Below are 17,002 nucleotides of genomic sequence, written 5' to 3'. Positions count from 1 at the left end.
CGGAGCCCAGGCGGGAGCCGCACGCGGCCGCTCCCGGGGGGGGGGGGAGGGGGATGCGACAGAGCCTTGACTCGGGGCGTGACCCATTCCCCACCCCTGCCTGCAACAGCCTGGTCCGCCAAGCCGCGACTGGCCCTCGGGGGGGGGAACGTCTTTTGTGAACCCCCCCACAGCAGCCTGTTGCCTGCCGGAGCGCTAGGGCCCGTGGGAATTTTGTCCCTAAAGCCCCCCAGGGCCGAGGCAGCGTGCGGGGCACTGTTTGGGTTGGCGCGTTAGCCGTGATCCCGGGGGTGGGGGAAGCTGTTTTTGTTTGTTTTACACACAGTGGTGACTTTAAAAAGTGCAGCTTCTCGGGGTTGTGTTCGGGTTAGTTGTAAATCACTGTAAATGCCTACACCGCCGCCAAGATTTCTAAACTTGAGTGCCGCCGGAAATTTTTCAAAGGTGCTGACCACACACAGCTGTGATTAACTTCCAGGGGAACTGCATACGCAGCCCTTTGAAAAACGGGCCCTTGGTCTAGGTTCCTCAGGCCCCGATGCGACAAACCCCGAAAACACACGTTTAATTTTATGCAAGTGCAAAATAAACAGGCTAGAGGAGACTTAAATACGGATTGAGGGCACATTTTTCAAAATGCACCTAGGGATTTAGGATGTTACAATTAGAGGGCCACATGGGCCTTGTTAAGGACCCACCCTCTGCAAATCAGCATCTTCTGAGGTGTTTCAGGGTAGACACCCAACATCACTAGTCACCTTTGAAAATGTTGGCCTAGGAGCCTAATTTTAGGGACCCAGGTTTGACATTTTTGCTCTAAATAAATAGAGCTGGGTGGGAAGGGTGCTCAGATGGACAGCAGTAGATGGACCTGGGTAGCTAGATCGTTTTCATTCTCATCTTTGCTGCTGCAGTTTGTCTGGCCAGGTTGCAACACCAGGGCAAAGGTAGAACAGTTTACACTGAGCATTTGATTAAACTTAATACAGGAGCTTAGATTTTGTCAGAAGAGCCTACCTTTTTGGCAGCCACAATTTCCTTGTATGGTTCTTTTGGTGTTTTAGCCCTTTGTCTACAAACCTCACAGGGGCTTAACCGTAGTTAATGAGATCCTGTCGTGGGAAGGAACATTACAACTGCTGCTCACATGTATTTTCAGAGAAAGGCATCCGTACGGCCCCATAACTAAAGTAAAACATTCCCCAAGACAGGATAATTATACATTTCATGCCAATTCTCAATGGTGGCACCGTCACTGGCTTTCTGATAAGCATCTGCTTAGATCTCACTCCTTCCTCCTTTATCACATTCTGTGGGAGGCTGCCAGGGCCCACGTAACAAATTGCTACTGTTCAGACACCACAACCAGTAATTAGAAAAGTTGATTTACAGTGGAGCACAGCGGCAATCTCTGACTGCAAAGGAAGAGGCAGCTAAGTTTAGAATTTGGAGAAAGCCAAAGGGCAGTCACACAGACAGTTCTTCAAGGATAGTGCAGGTTTGAGCAGAGAGGGAACTATGAGTTAGACAAATCCAGATTCTTATTTCTGCACCTACTGGTAGAGTTCCTGATCTTCGTTTCCCTGTCAGGCCAAGCTTTTTGTTGCTTCAAAACCAGTAACTACAGCGTCCAAGACTGCTGACAGTTTCAGGTGGATTGGGTGCTAAAGACCATTTTGATTTTGTTTTTAAACTTTGGGTAACTTTTCTTTTGTGAATACACCCACAAACCTTTCTTTTCAAGATACTTTTAGATCCCTAGAGAATAATTCCCTTATTATATTTACAGTATTTTCTTTGTCATAAAATTGCAGAGAGTCACTTTAAATCTTTGCTTTGATGCTGAACTGCACGTAGATGGCAGCAATAAATCCATTCATATATTGTGCTGGTGCAGAGACAGAAATATTTCATGATTTCCTATGTTATAAAACTCTTGTTCAAATAAATATGTCCCATAAGCATTGTGCTTGTCTATTTATAGTCTGGATTTGTAAAACTTCCTTTTAGTAGGGGTCAGTAGCAGAGCTGCTCTTCCCAGTTCTCCTGTGCTGTTTTATTCTGCCACCAGCTCCACTACAAAGAGAAATTCATGAACACAGAAAGTTTCATTTTGAAATCCGCTGGACAGTGCAGAGCCAACTGAAGCAAACAGTGAAAGGGAGGAGGGCGTAGTGCTTAGATAAATCTGAACAGACTGAGCCTTGGGGGTACGTCTTCACTAGCTGGCCCAGGTGGGAATACGGGTTAGAACCCCAGTTCTGCTTTCATTTGGGCTAGTAACTTGCCCACCTTGGAATGAGGATGCAGGCTAAATCACTTGAGTGCTGATACTCCTTCAATGTCTTCCCACAATTCCCTGTGTGCCCAGAGGACAAACAAGTGCTCCCACAGTTCACTAGAAAAGAATCAAAGGGCAGGTCAGCTTAATGAGCACAAAACACTATGGGATATACCCAGTGATGAGCTGGAGCTGGTTGTTAAATTTAGAAGCCCTTTTAGAACCTGTTGTCCTGCGAGGGACAACCGGTTCTAAAAAGGCTTCTAAATTTAACAACCGGCCAAAAGTGGCGCCTTAGGCCCCACCTCCATGGGTGCTCCGGGGCTGGAGCACCCACGGGGAGAATTTGGTGGGTGCAGAGCACCCACCGACAGCTCCTCGCCTAGCCCCAGCTCACCTCACCTCCGCTCTGCCTCTGCCTTCTCCCCTGAACGCACCACCCCGCTCTGCTTCTCTGCCCGCCGTCCCCCCGCTTCCTGCGAATCAGCTGTTTGTGCGGAAAGTCTGGGAGGGCTGAGAAGCAAGTGGCAGCTTCACACTCAGGCCCAGGGAGGTGGAGGCAGAGCAGAGGGGGGCGAGGGGGCGCGAGGAGGGCCATCTGCGCCGGAGCAGGTAACCAAGGGGGTGCGCAGGGCAACCGCTCTGTGCCCTAGCTCACCTCCGCCGCCCTGGGCCTGAGCGCGAAGCCACCACTTGCTTCTCAGCCCTCGCAGGCTTCCCGCCGAACAGCTGATTTGCGAGAAACTGGGGGGGGTCGGGGCAGGCGCGTTCAGGGGAGGAGGCGGAGCAGAGGTGAGCTGGGGCCAGGCACAGGGCAGGGAACTGCCGGTGGGTGCTCTGTTTAATCAAATTTTCCCTATGGGTGCTCCATCCCTGGAGCACCCACGGAGTTGGTGCCTAAGGTGCCACTTTTGATGTGATCGGTGGGGGGAGCGGCTGCTCCCCCACCCCTAGGAGCCAGAGGGACCTGCCGGATGTTTCCTGGGAGCCACCCCAGGTAAGCACCGCTGGGACTCCCCACCTCGCCCCCCGACAGGTCCCTCTGGCTCTTAGGGGTAGGGCATGATGGGCACCCACTATGGTGGCCCACAAGACCCTCCTGCCTGGTTCTGGGGGCAGTAAGGAGACAGGGGTGGGAGTGGATGTGGCAGGGGTCTCAGGGGGTGGGCCACGACCCCCTCCTGGGGTGAAGAGGGAACTGGTTGTTAAGATTTTGACAGTTCATCACTGGATATACCCCCTGAAGTCCTACTGACACACACAGGTGAGTGCAGCACCAGTGTGTACAGAGTAACTTCAGTGAGCTAGGCTAACTTAGGTTCTGTGCCGATTGCCCCAGTCCCTGGTATAAGCAAATTGCACCTGCAGAAAAGGAGAGTTGGCCATCAGCCTTCTGGAAAATGACTATTGCTCCAAATGCTGCTGAAACCTGATACAATAAACACTTTGCTTCCCACCCCACATGCTAGGCTATCAAAGAGCAAAGGCTCTTTCAAGCCTGTGCTAACTATTGACTGTTCTATTATTAACTTGCGGCAATTTGAGGGGGGTGGTCAGGGGCTTTGACTGCTCTGATATTAAAGCTTTAAAGAAGAGAAAGAGGCCACAGTATTGACCGGTGATGACGCTGCTTGCAGATAAAATCTGTCCGTTTTGTCTGCAGACCCTCAATGTAACTTCAGTGGCCTGACTTCACTGAAGCTTAAGTCTGATTTATGAGTTACAGCTTTTTCCACTCTGATCCCTCAGAGCTTGAACTTTGTTCTTCAGCAACACCTCCTCATGAGCATGGGGGAAAAGGTCACTTCTCTCCCATTCCCTTACATGGAAGTGCAGGGCCTACAATGATTTTTATGCCAATTCCACTAAGCCCCAATCTTCTGAGCATGCTCAGAGAGCTCACTCACATCGACGCATGAGAAAGGGCTCTCAGATGCAGTCTAACTTCCTTACAGTCCATCAGTCTTAGAAGAAAACTTGTTTCTGGCTCACGTCTACCAGAATTTTACAACCACCATTTTCTAGACCTAGCATCGTGATGGCTGCAACCTGCTCTCTTGCTCTGCAGGCATCTCTATATTAGCCCTTGATTTGATACATATTCTTAAATATGCCCATCAGGCAAAAGGGGCACCCCATCATATAGATCAATCTATTTTATCTAGCAATAGATGTAGACTTTTTAGCTTTTTCCATGTGTGACAAAGGCATCACACACCCGATTTCTGAGGCTGTTATGTCTCTTTGATTGGTTGCCTTCTTTATGATGCCAGTATGTCTTGAGTGAAACTGTGTAACTGACTTGGGATTCAGATCTTCCCAGTGCCTTGACATGACTTTACTCCAGTGTCCAAGGCCAGTGTTTGGATCCCTAACATAATAGCCTTTTCGGTTATGGGTGAAATAATAGCTGTATTTCAAGCTCTCGTAGAAGGCTCTAACTGCTGTCACCTTTATTTGTAGCAAGAGCAAAGAGTTAAACTTGTATATACACATGTACTTTTATAGACAATTTTGGAGAAAAAAGATACCTTATTATTTATATACCGTAGCACCTAGAAGCCCTAGTCATAAGCCCTGTTGCTGCCCCTTTGTTTTGTTTGTTGATATTAATTATTGCCACATAACATGCATTTTAAATGGCTCACCAAAGGTAACATGCATTAGACAGAATGGTTCCAGAAGATGGGGGCGGCAGATCGGGGAGCATTTAAACATTAACTGGATGGGAGCCAATAGAAAAATGAAAAGGTCAGATTGTGCATGGTAAAAGGCCTTAGGTGAGAAGAAGGAAGATTAATATTAATTGGAGGACTGGCCTAACCTTTGGACAGTCAAAAGCAAGCATTGCATGGGGGTAATAACAGCATGAAAAGTACATTCCTAGGTAGAAACTTTCCTGGTTCTGAGACAGTCTCTCGAGCACTGTGGTCTACCCCTGTTTGGGGTACAAAAAACTTGACAACTAGTTTATTGTGGAAAATAGTGTCTTGTTGATGTGAAACCATCTCAAAATTTCCATAGTCTCAGGGATGTGTTATAACACACAGGTGATATGATCACAGTGCCCTTTTTGTATGATAAGAAGTGAGGAGCTAATTCTCAAATGAAAAGCAAACACAAAAACCAACCAACAAAATAAGGCACCTTTTGTAAAAGGACTTTATCTGCCATAGGAAAAGTTAGACCAATATTTCACAATTGGTGCAGCTCCACCAGCAATATCAGTGTTGGAAGTGCCAGAGTAGAAAGAGCACAGGTGTTTGTACCATTGTAACGCTGCAGGGTTAGACCAACAGCAGTAAATACACTTCTGGCCTGTCTATGCTTGGTCTCACACTATTGCTATCACCAGAGGAGCTGCACCAATGGTTAAAAAAGGTCCACTAGCTGCTAGTGTAGACATACCACAGAGGCAACTGACAGTCAAGTAAAGCTACACATATTCCAGGTACTTCATCTTTGAAGGTGAAGCCATTGTCTTAGAAAATCTGCATAATTTCAGCTAGACCAGGCTTCATAGTTTCTTTATGGCCTTTCTTCTCTAGAAAGTGTCCCACAGTTCTGAGACCAGGTATGTGCAAGACACACCTAATGAGTTCCCAATAGGACTGATTCGAGAAACACCAATTCTGAAATCTGGGAACACAAACCTTAAGACATAGAAGTTAACTGGAATGTATGGGATGGGTCTGAACTTTACTCAGCCTTGACATTTGCAGGCTCAGGACAGAGCTATGTAAATGTAGAGTCTGTGTGTCAGAGATCCGTCTAATGGCAGATTTACCCTAGGAAGCCAAAAAGATCGAAGAGATGGATCTGTTGGTAAGTAACAATGCCCATTGAATCAGATTCTGAGCTCAGCTAAAATCGCTGTAAAAGTGGAGGCCATGTTAGTCTGTATCCGCAAAAGGAAAAGGAGGACTTGTGGCACCTTAGAGACTAACAAATTTATTTGAGCATAAGCTTTCGTGAGTGAAAGGTGCCACAGGTCCTCCTTTTCTTTTTGTAAAAGTGGAGTATCTATGTTAAAATCAGTGGAGTTAACCCCCAAGTGACTGAGCTCAGAATATGGTCTGATATAATTGGAAAGGTATTTTGCTTAGGGAAATTGGGGATTGTATGTGTACTTCTAACGTGGATCTAACTTTTTCAACCCCTCAGCTAGGAACACAACAGCCTCTGGTTTCAGCAGGGGCAACACAAATATTACATTGTTAAGATTTACTGAGCCAGCATTAAATATGTCACTGATGTTTAACTAACTAAACACAGTTAGACATATACTCTGATGATACTCTGATGTGGTTCAAAGAACATTTGCTATTAAACAGCTTATTTTAAAATACATACATGTTTTTTTCCTTTCTGCCTGTGATGATAGAGTGGGGAGAGCTTGTCTGAATTTGGCTTGTCAGATTTTTGTCATAACACAGGACAGTACATTCACACTGATACTGCCAGTGATTTTGTGGTGAGCAAAATTTCAATCTGTAGTGATATTTCACAGGAAACTTTCTATTCGGACACATGCATTTTTTTTTCTCTGAAAGTAACATCAAAAGCCAGTTCTTCTGATGTACTGTACTTCACAGAAATACTGTCTAGGTTGAGCTGCCTGCTTCTGTTCCTGATATCTGTACTCACAGGTACATTATTACAGTCTCATTTTCTCATAAATTTAAAGCCAGAAGGGAACACTATCATCTCCTGCGTCACACAGGCCAGAGAATTTCACCAAATGAATCTTGCAGCATGTCCACATCTGCTGTTTGAGCTACAGCATAACTTAAACAACACAAAAAAACCAACGAAAACATTTGTAAACAGAATACTTAAAGGCACTCCCTCCTCAGTTAAGGTTATCTCCATGCTAAATTTCAGCATTCAATCCCAGCTGTTTTAGCTATTGAATTGTTTAAACATAGTTACAAGAACTTTTTCATTACCAAAGCATTCCTGTCCCCCACCTTAAGGTCAAAAATGGTTAAAACATTTTTTCTCAATATTTCCCCCCCAAAAATCAACAAAGGTAAATAGCTTGTTTGAAAACCTGGAAGGGATATAAAACCTCATGCTTCAGGGCATATACCAGACTCTTTTTGATGGGGTCAGGAAGAAATTTTCCCAAGGGTCAGGCTGATCAATAATTGTAAATTTTGGGCTTTCTTTCATCTCATTCTGAAATAGCTGGTGCTGCCCACTGCTGCAGATAAGATACAGGGCTAGATGGGCCCCTTATGGGTTTTGGGGAGGCAATTCTGATGCTTCCAAAATTCTTGTTGTAGATAATATTGGCTGCAGGAAGGACCGTTTGTTTCTCTGCAGCTTTTACCATAGCTTTGTAATGCTGTTGTGACAAACAATATGAAATTAATGGTCTTATAAAACTCTTCTCCCTCTTTCTTCATGAGGCAACATGGCTTGGTGAAGAACACACTGGGCTGTCTCTGCCGTTAACTCACTGTGTGAATTCAGGCAAGACACTTCACTTCTCTGTTTCTCCATTTCCCCATCTGTAAAATGGGGATAACACTGCTTACCCACCTGAAGATTGCTATATAATTGCTAACGCTCAGAACAATCTGCAAAAGGCAGAGCCATGTGTTTCTAGGCATATAATACTTTCCCAGCTGCAGTAAGAGACTGATATTCCGAGTGCATTTTATGCTTTTACCAATAAGGAAAGCCAGTCTGACAGATTTTTATGGCTGAAGACACAATATGCCACCTTCTAGGAGCTAGAAAACTGTGTGAGGACTAGGATGACATCATTCCACTTGTACTCCAGGCTGAAACTTGGCATTCAGCGTATTGGACAAGTAGCAGGCTGAGCTGAGAACAGTTTATGTAATGAACACCATTGAAAGATTTACATGAAATACCACTTTGGAATATTAAAGCGAGACCAGACCAAATTCTCACTTGAGTATTTACTAAGCTCCCTCTTTGGTTTCCAATGGAGGTGGCAAACTATTTCATTTCTTGTTCTTAACTGTTCAATATCATTGCTGAGAGATGATGCAGTCCATTCCAGAAGAAATGTGTTTGATTGGTGGTCGAAGTGATGCCTGTTAATTACTGTGGAATGAAAGCTAAATTATATTATTACTAGCAATAATAGTTACATTGAGCCTTCCCCTTATAAAGCTAGTGGGGAAGAGAGGAAATCAAACTACGACAGAATCAGACTTCAGCAAGTGTCCATGGTTCACAATATTTGTTAATATTCCCCATTATCCCCTCAATCACATTATCATAAAGGATCAGTATACACAACTCACTCAGATTTACCTCCGTGAATGCCATACATGAGGATAGTTTAAAAGACTCTCCCACTCTCCACCCCAACATACACACGGACCTATGACAATAAACTGCTCATGAGTTGCCCTTCCCCCCCAGATTCCAGGTTTAAGGGTCCCACCCAGTACATGGCATTTCTCCATCCTTACTATAGCTTGGACATAAAAACCAAAAACCCAACACACTTGTGCCAGCCTATATAGTAACTGACTTCCCCAGACACACAGCAGGGTGTGCCACATACTGGATGGCAGGATTCAGACCCAAGATAACGCCAGGGTATTTGAGCTTTGACTAGCTCCCATTGGAGTTAATGGGAGTCTTTCCCCAGAGTTGAATCAGGTCATATAAGCAATAATAGCAAGCAGAGAAGCTGAGGGAGAAATTTGTTCCTGAGGCACAGGTTGGAAAGTCAGAAGACCTGGGTTCTGTCTCTGGCTCCGCCTGAGTCACTCGGCCCACTCACTCAAAGATATTTAGGTGCTATCTCCCACTGAAATCCACTTTCTGTATCCCAGATGCTCCACTTGTAAACTAGGGAAATAATACATATCTACCTGATAAGGGTGCTGACAGGCTAAATTCAGTAAGGTTTGCCAGCCGTTTTGAACGTCTCAGATGGAAGATGATAAATAAGGGCAAAATATTCATATTAATTTGATGGAGATGCTTTGTACTTATAACATTCAGTACAGGTAGCTGCAGATACCAATCAGTGGAGTTACACCAGGGATGTGTTTGGCCCACAGCTTCAGCAAGACAAAACCATCTGAAACCCTCTGAAATCCTTTTTCCAACAGCATAGGCCACACAGAAGCACAGCACCAACGTAAAAGCTTGTTTTCTGCCCCCAAACATTGTCAGAATGAAATGCAATAGTTCCTGGGATCGTTTAACAGGAGCCCCTGGGATTGCCATACCTGGGAGGCATGATGTCACACATCAGCAAAGAGATTATTTGTTTTCAGTTTGTCACTAGCTCTGAGACTTTGTTTCACAGTGCACCTCACAGAATGAATCAAACCCTCCGACCCTCAAAAGAAGAGCATGACTGGCTGCAGATTCTCTTGCAGATTTCTTTCTCTGCCACCCCCCCGCCCCAAATGCATTGGTGGATTAGTAGATAGAAGAAAATATAATAATTAACTTTTTCTTATAGAAGAGCAGCAGCATTTTTGCTTGAATTCCTTCTTGCTCACGCTACGTCTCCCCGAACGTAGTAACACTGATGTCTATTAAGACAAGTAGAACATACACAGAAAGGCAATGGAGCAAAACCAGGCATCCATTCCATTTCAGGTGATTTTTATTTTATGTTCAACCACTGAAAAACTGTTGCACGAAGGACTGTTTTGTCCATAATGAAGAGTTTGGTTGGACAGCTTCTGCCTTGTTTCTTTTGTTGTAAGAAACAAATTTACTTCTCACCGTACTACATCTGTCTACTGATAAGTCTGAGATTTTCCTCTAGGCTGGCTCATTGATGGATACAATATTTTTGCTACGTAAGATGGAAGATCATAATAGTTTCTCCTGTTCTGCCTTATTATCCTCAGGTATCTTAAGTGGCTCGTCAAAGTTAACACAGGCGTAAGCAGCCGTGTTGTTAGACTGGAAAGCTGCATCCTGCAAGCTGAGCAAATCATTCTTAAGGGGTGAGTTATTCACTGAATTTTTGTGCTGCATCCTGTTTAAAGACATGAAACCCTGAAGATATAAAAAGAACCCTTCATTGTTCTGTCTACATTAATATTTAGTTGTGTTTATTAACATGTGCTAAACCATGGATAAAAACTCAATGTAGACAGACTCTGCATTATTTAAACTTGCTCAGAGCAGGCCTAGCCATAGTTGGGAATAATTTCAAACAAGTTCTTGAATTTATTCCAATGTAGATACATGCCCGTGGCAGATAAAAACACCAACAGTCAGCTGGAGCCTTGCCACACCAGCATCTTTCCTGCCACCAGTGGAGAAGCATCAGTGCAAGCATCAATGGCAAAGTACTCAGGAAAGAGAATGGTGGCGTCACAGCCGAAAAGGTGTCCAGAAGCCAGGGAGTTTGCAATGACGTTGTATAATCTGGGAAATCCACAAAAGAAAGGGGCAACTGGATGGCTCAGGAACTGGCATTGGGATGCAGAGCTTTTCACCTGTAGGTCACTGGTTCTAGACCAGTTGAGTGTGACTGGAAGTTATCACCCGCTGGAGATTTCACATGGAGGACTTCCAACTGCATGTCAGCCTGGAGTCTCCCCAGCACAAAATCCCGTCTTTTTCTTCCAATAAGGAATAAGACACGGACATTTGTCAGAAAGCGCTTTACACAATGTATGTTTCACACATCCCTCTGAGCCTCAACCTGCTTCCCCAGCAGCAAACACATGATGTAACTCTCAGAAGTCTTTTCTGTGAAAGTTTGTCCCTGGATGCAGAGGCTTATGGGACAGTAGGTTTGTCTTTGGTTTTCTGATAGGAACGTACTGTTTGTTTGAGTGGAACTGAAGTTAAAGTTGTCTGGATTTAATTGTTTTTTCCCTTTGTGAAAGGAGTTTGGCATTGTGTGGCTTAAACTGCAGAACCAGAAAGAAATCGAGATAGTGGGAAAAGTGAAGCACTACAAGGAGATGCCAAAAAGACAGAGGCTGAGACTAGGAAGATGCTGATTTTACCCCAACTATTTTAAAAATTAAAATAAAATTGGCCCCGTGGCCCCTTCTGAATCCAGGTTTTTTTATTAAACAAAAAAAACCAACAACACCTTCCTCTGTGCCCCTCCAGAGCTAACCAATCGCTATCTTCTGCCCTGCATTTACAAAACTGCAATAGAATCAGTTAGGATCATCTATTCTTTTCTAATACAACTAAGGGCCCCATCTCTGATCTTGGGCTTTCCTGATCACTTAGCTGCAGACAAGGGAGAAAATCCCTGGGTGGAGGTTGAAGAGGGAAGGGGCAGAGAGCTGGCAGCAATGGGCTGAAAGATAGAAATAGTCTCAATTCATAGGCCCCGATTCTTGGGTCTGGCTGAGTTCTGCTTGCCACAAGTTCTGAAAGGAGGTGTGGGACGTGGCGGATAAATGCAGCTTTGTGCTATCTTCGCATCTCTTTGATCCTGGGGCTCCTGGCACAACTTTAGAGCAGCCTCAGGACGGCATTAAGTTTTGCTGAGCTTCATATGGCTCCAAGAGATCATTCCAGAAGCTGGGGATTGCTGGAGTGCAGTAGCATTCTAGCTGCATCCCCCTGCACTGAAGGAAGCTTTCGACATCTGGTCTTTAGGACTGAGATGGCTGTAGGGCTAGGGAGGAAAGAGGAGTGGGTACTGCAGAAACAGAGTGAAAGAGAATCTTGCGGTTGACGGAGAGAAGGCGTGAACTGCCAGGCTGGCGAGGAAAGGAGACTATATTCAGTGGGTGCCTACTGGGGTGGGAAGATGTTTTAGGGGAGGGGTCAGACACAGTGTTGGCTGTGGGTCACATTTAGCTGTAACCTACTCCTGGTGACAGTAAGTCTTAGATGGGAAAAGGCAGGAACAGACCTGCATTCAGTGGCTGCAAATTAGGTGATTGTGAAGGATTGTTTTATATCAGATTAAATTATTGTACATCAGTATGGCTGTAAATCTGTCTGGTCCGGTAGGCTGGTTAGCATGGCTCCATGCACGATGGTAATGGTGTTAATGACTCAGTGTGAATTTCAGGGAATTAAATGTATTGATCAGATCATTTCAGTGATGATGCCTCATACATTTATAACAGGAAAGCAAATTAATCATTTTTACCAAACGTTAATACAACTCAGTGCCTTAACTATGCTTATGAAGAAATACTGACCCTTAGATGTTAAGATGCTGTTGACCCAGGTGTTGTTCTTGTTATTACACTGCAATTACTCCCTCCACATCGTATGCTTTCCACTGCAGACGATCTGATGAAGCCATTATCAATCTTTTTGCTCATGTAGTCAGCATGAACCTTTTTGCTGAATCACCCACATGAGCCCCTATGTAATGGGAGGGCCGTGAACAAACCACAACAGAATCAAAAGAAACCTTTATATGAAAAAAAAAGACAATATTACCAGGAAAACAAGTAATCTGGCAGCTGAATGGCCGCCTTCTCTTCCAGGCCTTCTATGCAAAAGTAGATGATGAATGGGGTTGCAGATGTCTTGGTTCCTGACAAAAATAAGAGGCACAACTCCTGATCCCTCTGCAGGAAGCATCCCTGTCCCTTAAACTGGAATCATCAGCAAGTTTTACAAGGACCGGAATCACTCAACACTATTATTATTAGCATCTAGGAACCCCAGTCAAGATTCAGGGCCCTCCTGGTACTAGGCACTGTACAAGCATATAACAAAGAAGACAATCCCTGCACCAGACAGCTCACAATCTACACATGCAACGGGTGGACAACACACATAGGCAGGGGTAGGCTGGGAGGAAGATGTGACAATGATGCAGAGTTTAGCAGCAAAGCAGAAGTCACAGCTCTTCCCTGGCCTAGCCAGTGCCTGAGGGTAGTGACCTGTAGGCATCACAGCAAAGGCAGGTTTTAAGGTGGAATTTAACAAAGAACAAGGTGGAGGCGCTATGAATGTTGATGGGAGTTTTCCTCATGCATGTGGGATGGCACAGGAGAATGTGGGCCATCAAGGACAATGGCTCGATAAGTTAATATGTCTTAGGTAGGATGGAGCTAGCTGGCAAAGGGCCTTAAAGGCACAGGAACTTGTGTTTGATTCGGGGGGGGGGGGGGGAGGGGGGAGCAGCAGCAACATACAAATGGGTGCGTGATGTGGTTGGAGCAGTGAGCCAGATCCCTCCTTTATACTTCTCTGCAGCTCAAAATATCCCACCTCAAAAGCATATGTGAACAGGAGCCTTTCCCAACCTGTTCCAAAATAGAGTCCACCCACACTGTGGGCAGGGTCAAATCTCACCCCCTCCCTGGGCAGTGACTGTAGTAACTAAAACACAAAGTCACCAATAACATAACAAAATTCAGCTCAAACCCCTCCCTCTCAGGGCTGGCTGCCCCCAGGATGCCACCCTCAGGACTGCTCAGCCCACGCTCTCCAGCACCACTCCTGCCTCCATTACCTCAGGCAGGGTAGGAGCTGCCTCAGTCAGCAGAACCTGATTAACTCTTGCCTGCCAAATGAACACCTGCTAACGGAGTGTTCCAGGCCAATTCTACCCACCTCTTACCCTTCCTCACCTGAAATAGGCAACTACAGCATCTTAAACCAACCATCAACAGCAATAGCCAATTAGCAATATATCCTATATCCGGCATCAGGATCAAAAGGCACCCCGCCACCCTCGCCCGCAGACTGAACACATGTACACCAAGCATTTCTGGTTTGGGCTACGTGCCCACTGCAGACTGTATTGATGTAAGTCACAGCCTCCGGTACCAAAGCTTGGCTGTCTGCCTGGGCATAAATTGCTGCAACTCCTGCTGTCTCCTTTCTCCATGGCATATTCAACACCTCACCCCTGCTTTCACCGATAATATCCACACTATTGCTCATAGCATCCCAACAGACAGCACCTTGTCACCTTCAGCCACTCGAAATAAACCCGAGCAGAATTGAACCTGGATCTTCTATTGCCCAAGTGAGCACCCAGAACAGGGGACAATCCGTCCTCTGCAGGGACAGAGCAACTGATGTGCACATGTGTTCTCAGAAAGCTGTGATGGGCACAGCTCAGTCACACAGTTCTCGATGGCAAATTCTGACTCTAGATGGCAAGCCAAAAACAAAACAAAACAAAACACCCCCCCCAAACCCAGCAAGTGATACTTTTAAAAGAAATTGTTTAGTTTCACATATCTATCTGATAGTGTGCAAATTAAAAAGAAAGAAAGAAAGAAAGAAAGAAAATATTTCAAATAAAATTGCTAGAACTTTGACACTTCTTAAAATATACATTTTATTATTTTCTGGTGTTTGCTGTGAATGTTTCATTCAAATGGTGAAGGTATACAACCTTTACAAACTTCTGGAGTTAAAGTTTTGGGTTTTTTTTTCACCGCAGAGGAAAATATATTGGCTATAAAAGGTTTAAATTCATTAAATATTTAGTTTTACCCCCCTCATCTATGCTGTGGAATGCTTTGTAGAAATACTGTATAAAATAAGGCAGACTTTTGATAGGGATTTTAATTAGAAAATTACAGGGAAGAAAAAAAATTAACATCCCAACTTATTATTATTATTATTATTATTACTATTATTATTTTACCAAGAATAGCAACTTTGGGAAGATCTTGTGGTCACTAGTAGGGAGTGAGAGAGAACTGCTGGAGTTCTGGTGCTTATATAGTATGCATTTCTTGTTTATTTTACTACTCTCCAGTGAGACCTTTTAATAAAACTTATTTTAATTAACATAAAATCAGACAATATTTAAACATACACATCTATCCTTACAGTGCAATAAAAATGTGTCATTGTATAGTATTTTGTATTTGAATTATGAAAATAAAAGGTCTGTACATCAATTAAATGTATATTGATGAGTATGAATCATGTAAATTTGTAATGCATCTAAAGTTGGCTTTGGCTTTTAAGTATTTATAAATTCATAGAAAATATTGAACATCTAACAAAATAAATAAAACATATTTTAATAATAGATGCTAACGATCAACTTCAAAAATTCTTGTGTTATTTTTTACATTTGCTACTAAATTTCTTTAAGAGAACTCACTTTCAGTAGTGCTCAGAAGTGAATGATTGCACCTTCTGTGATGTGAAAAAATAGAGTACATCTATTTTTCATAGATCAAAAACTCCTTCATGAAGAGTTGCATTTTAAATGTCCGACTGGTATATGTAACTGTTCTTAAGTGCTTATAAAAAGCATGGAGCTTTCTCATAAAAGCTGTGAGTCACTATTAACAGATACTTCTCCTTCACTTGCAGATTTGAGGACTAAGCAAAATCTTCTATAGGACACCCCTTTTCATGAGGATATCTTCAAGCTTCACATACTGGTATGAAGATAATGCAAAAATATGTTCACTAGTAGACCCTCTTCAGTACAGGTACTGCAGCAATCCAGTGTAATTCAGCTTGATAAGTTCATTTCATTTGAGTCCATACACGGCAGTTTGCAGGAGTCAGCTGCTGACCTCATGTTCTCTTGAATGTGAAAGGTCCATAAGCACATGGGTTAGCCTTACTGTAATACTGAAGGGATCAAAACTAATTTGAAATCACATGAACAAAAGTGAGCTTGAGTAAATATGCATCTGGACAGGTAAGTTACACTCTGTGGTCTAATTGCTCTTCAGGTGGTGGTCGAACGCTCCGTAGCTTTTTGTCATCTAGACCTTTCCAGTATTTAAAGTTATTGTCCAGATGCTGCAGCAAATTTGGTAGGTCTGCAAATGCTAGGAAAGAAAAGACACAATGTAGTCAGCCAGCAGAACTGAAATGGTTCCATGATTCTACTTGCTTAAATATAATTTGAAATATGTGAGGAACTGTATTAAGTGGGATGGTTTAAATCTGTTACATTGATATTGAAATGGTTCTTGTCTTACAGCTCTCATCATTACTTCTGCATCTTCCCAGGAGAGTTACAACAATACTATAAGTATATTTAGCAATTGTATTGCAATCAGGAAAGCACCAATTTTCTATCAAGGACATAGTTACTGTGACTGTAACTATTATGCTTAATAAAATTCCTGTTACATGCACAGCTGATTTGCCATTTATGAGGCCTGATCTACGCTGGGGGGGAAGGGGGAATCGATCTAAGTTACGCAACTTCAGCTACATGAATAACGTAGCTGAAATCGAAGTACTTAGATCTACTTACCACGGTGTCTTCACTGCGGTAAGTTGACTGCTGACGCTCCCCCGTTGATTCCACCTGCGCCTCTCGCTCCGGTGGGGTACTGGAGTCAACGGGAGAGCGCTCGGCAGTTGATTTATCGTGTCTTCACTAGTCGCGATAAATTGACCCCTGCTGGATCGATCGCTCCGGAGGTAAGTGTAGACATGCCCTGAGTGTGTCATAATTCTGACTACTTTTAATCACTAATGACAGCAATGGAGAAGAAATGGTTGATATACTGTAAGCAGTTCTCAAAAGGAATTCAACCTGTTTTTTCTATAGCATTTTCAAGCATTAGAAAATTGTTAAAAATAATTCAAAAAAATATGTGGGCCAGGTGAATATGCATAGTGTGGTAACAAAGTGAGCTCACTTAACATGCCCTGTTCCTTTATGGAAAGCAAGCTAGCCATTTAATAACTGAGAAGAAACTAAATTTTGCCTGAAGTTCACCTATTAAATGAAGTCATAAGAATTATTCATAGCAATGTCAAAATACATGTTAGCATTAATTAAGCAAATGGGTTTACTTGAAATGTAGCAAATTTCCATAT

At 43.6% G+C, this 17,002-nt stretch overlaps 1 protein-coding gene across 2 annotated transcripts in view; it reads right to left on the bottom strand.

The window, feature by feature from the left end:
• Window positions 1-14,517: 14,517 nt before the first annotated feature.
• The window catches only part of PDE8A (phosphodiesterase 8A), a 199,131-nt gene continuing 196,646 nt past the window's right edge, over window positions 14,518-17,002 (bottom strand). For both annotated transcript variants that reach the window (XM_077828784.1, XM_077828785.1), the window contains exon 22: window positions 14,518-15,996. In XM_077828784.1, the coding sequence (XP_077684910.1) occupies window positions 15,869-15,996 (128 nt within the window). In that variant the 3' untranslated portion in view covers window positions 14,518-15,868. The remainder of the gene's footprint in view (window positions 15,997-17,002) is intronic.

Source organism: Eretmochelys imbricata, chromosome 10 (genome assembly GCF_965152235.1).
Source record: "Eretmochelys imbricata isolate rEreImb1 chromosome 10, rEreImb1.hap1, whole genome shotgun sequence".
Lineage (NCBI taxonomy): Eukaryota > Metazoa > Chordata > Testudines > Cheloniidae > Eretmochelys > Eretmochelys imbricata.
The sequence above is the reverse complement of the archived record's forward strand: the minus strand, read 5'-3'. Positions and strand labels throughout refer to the sequence as shown.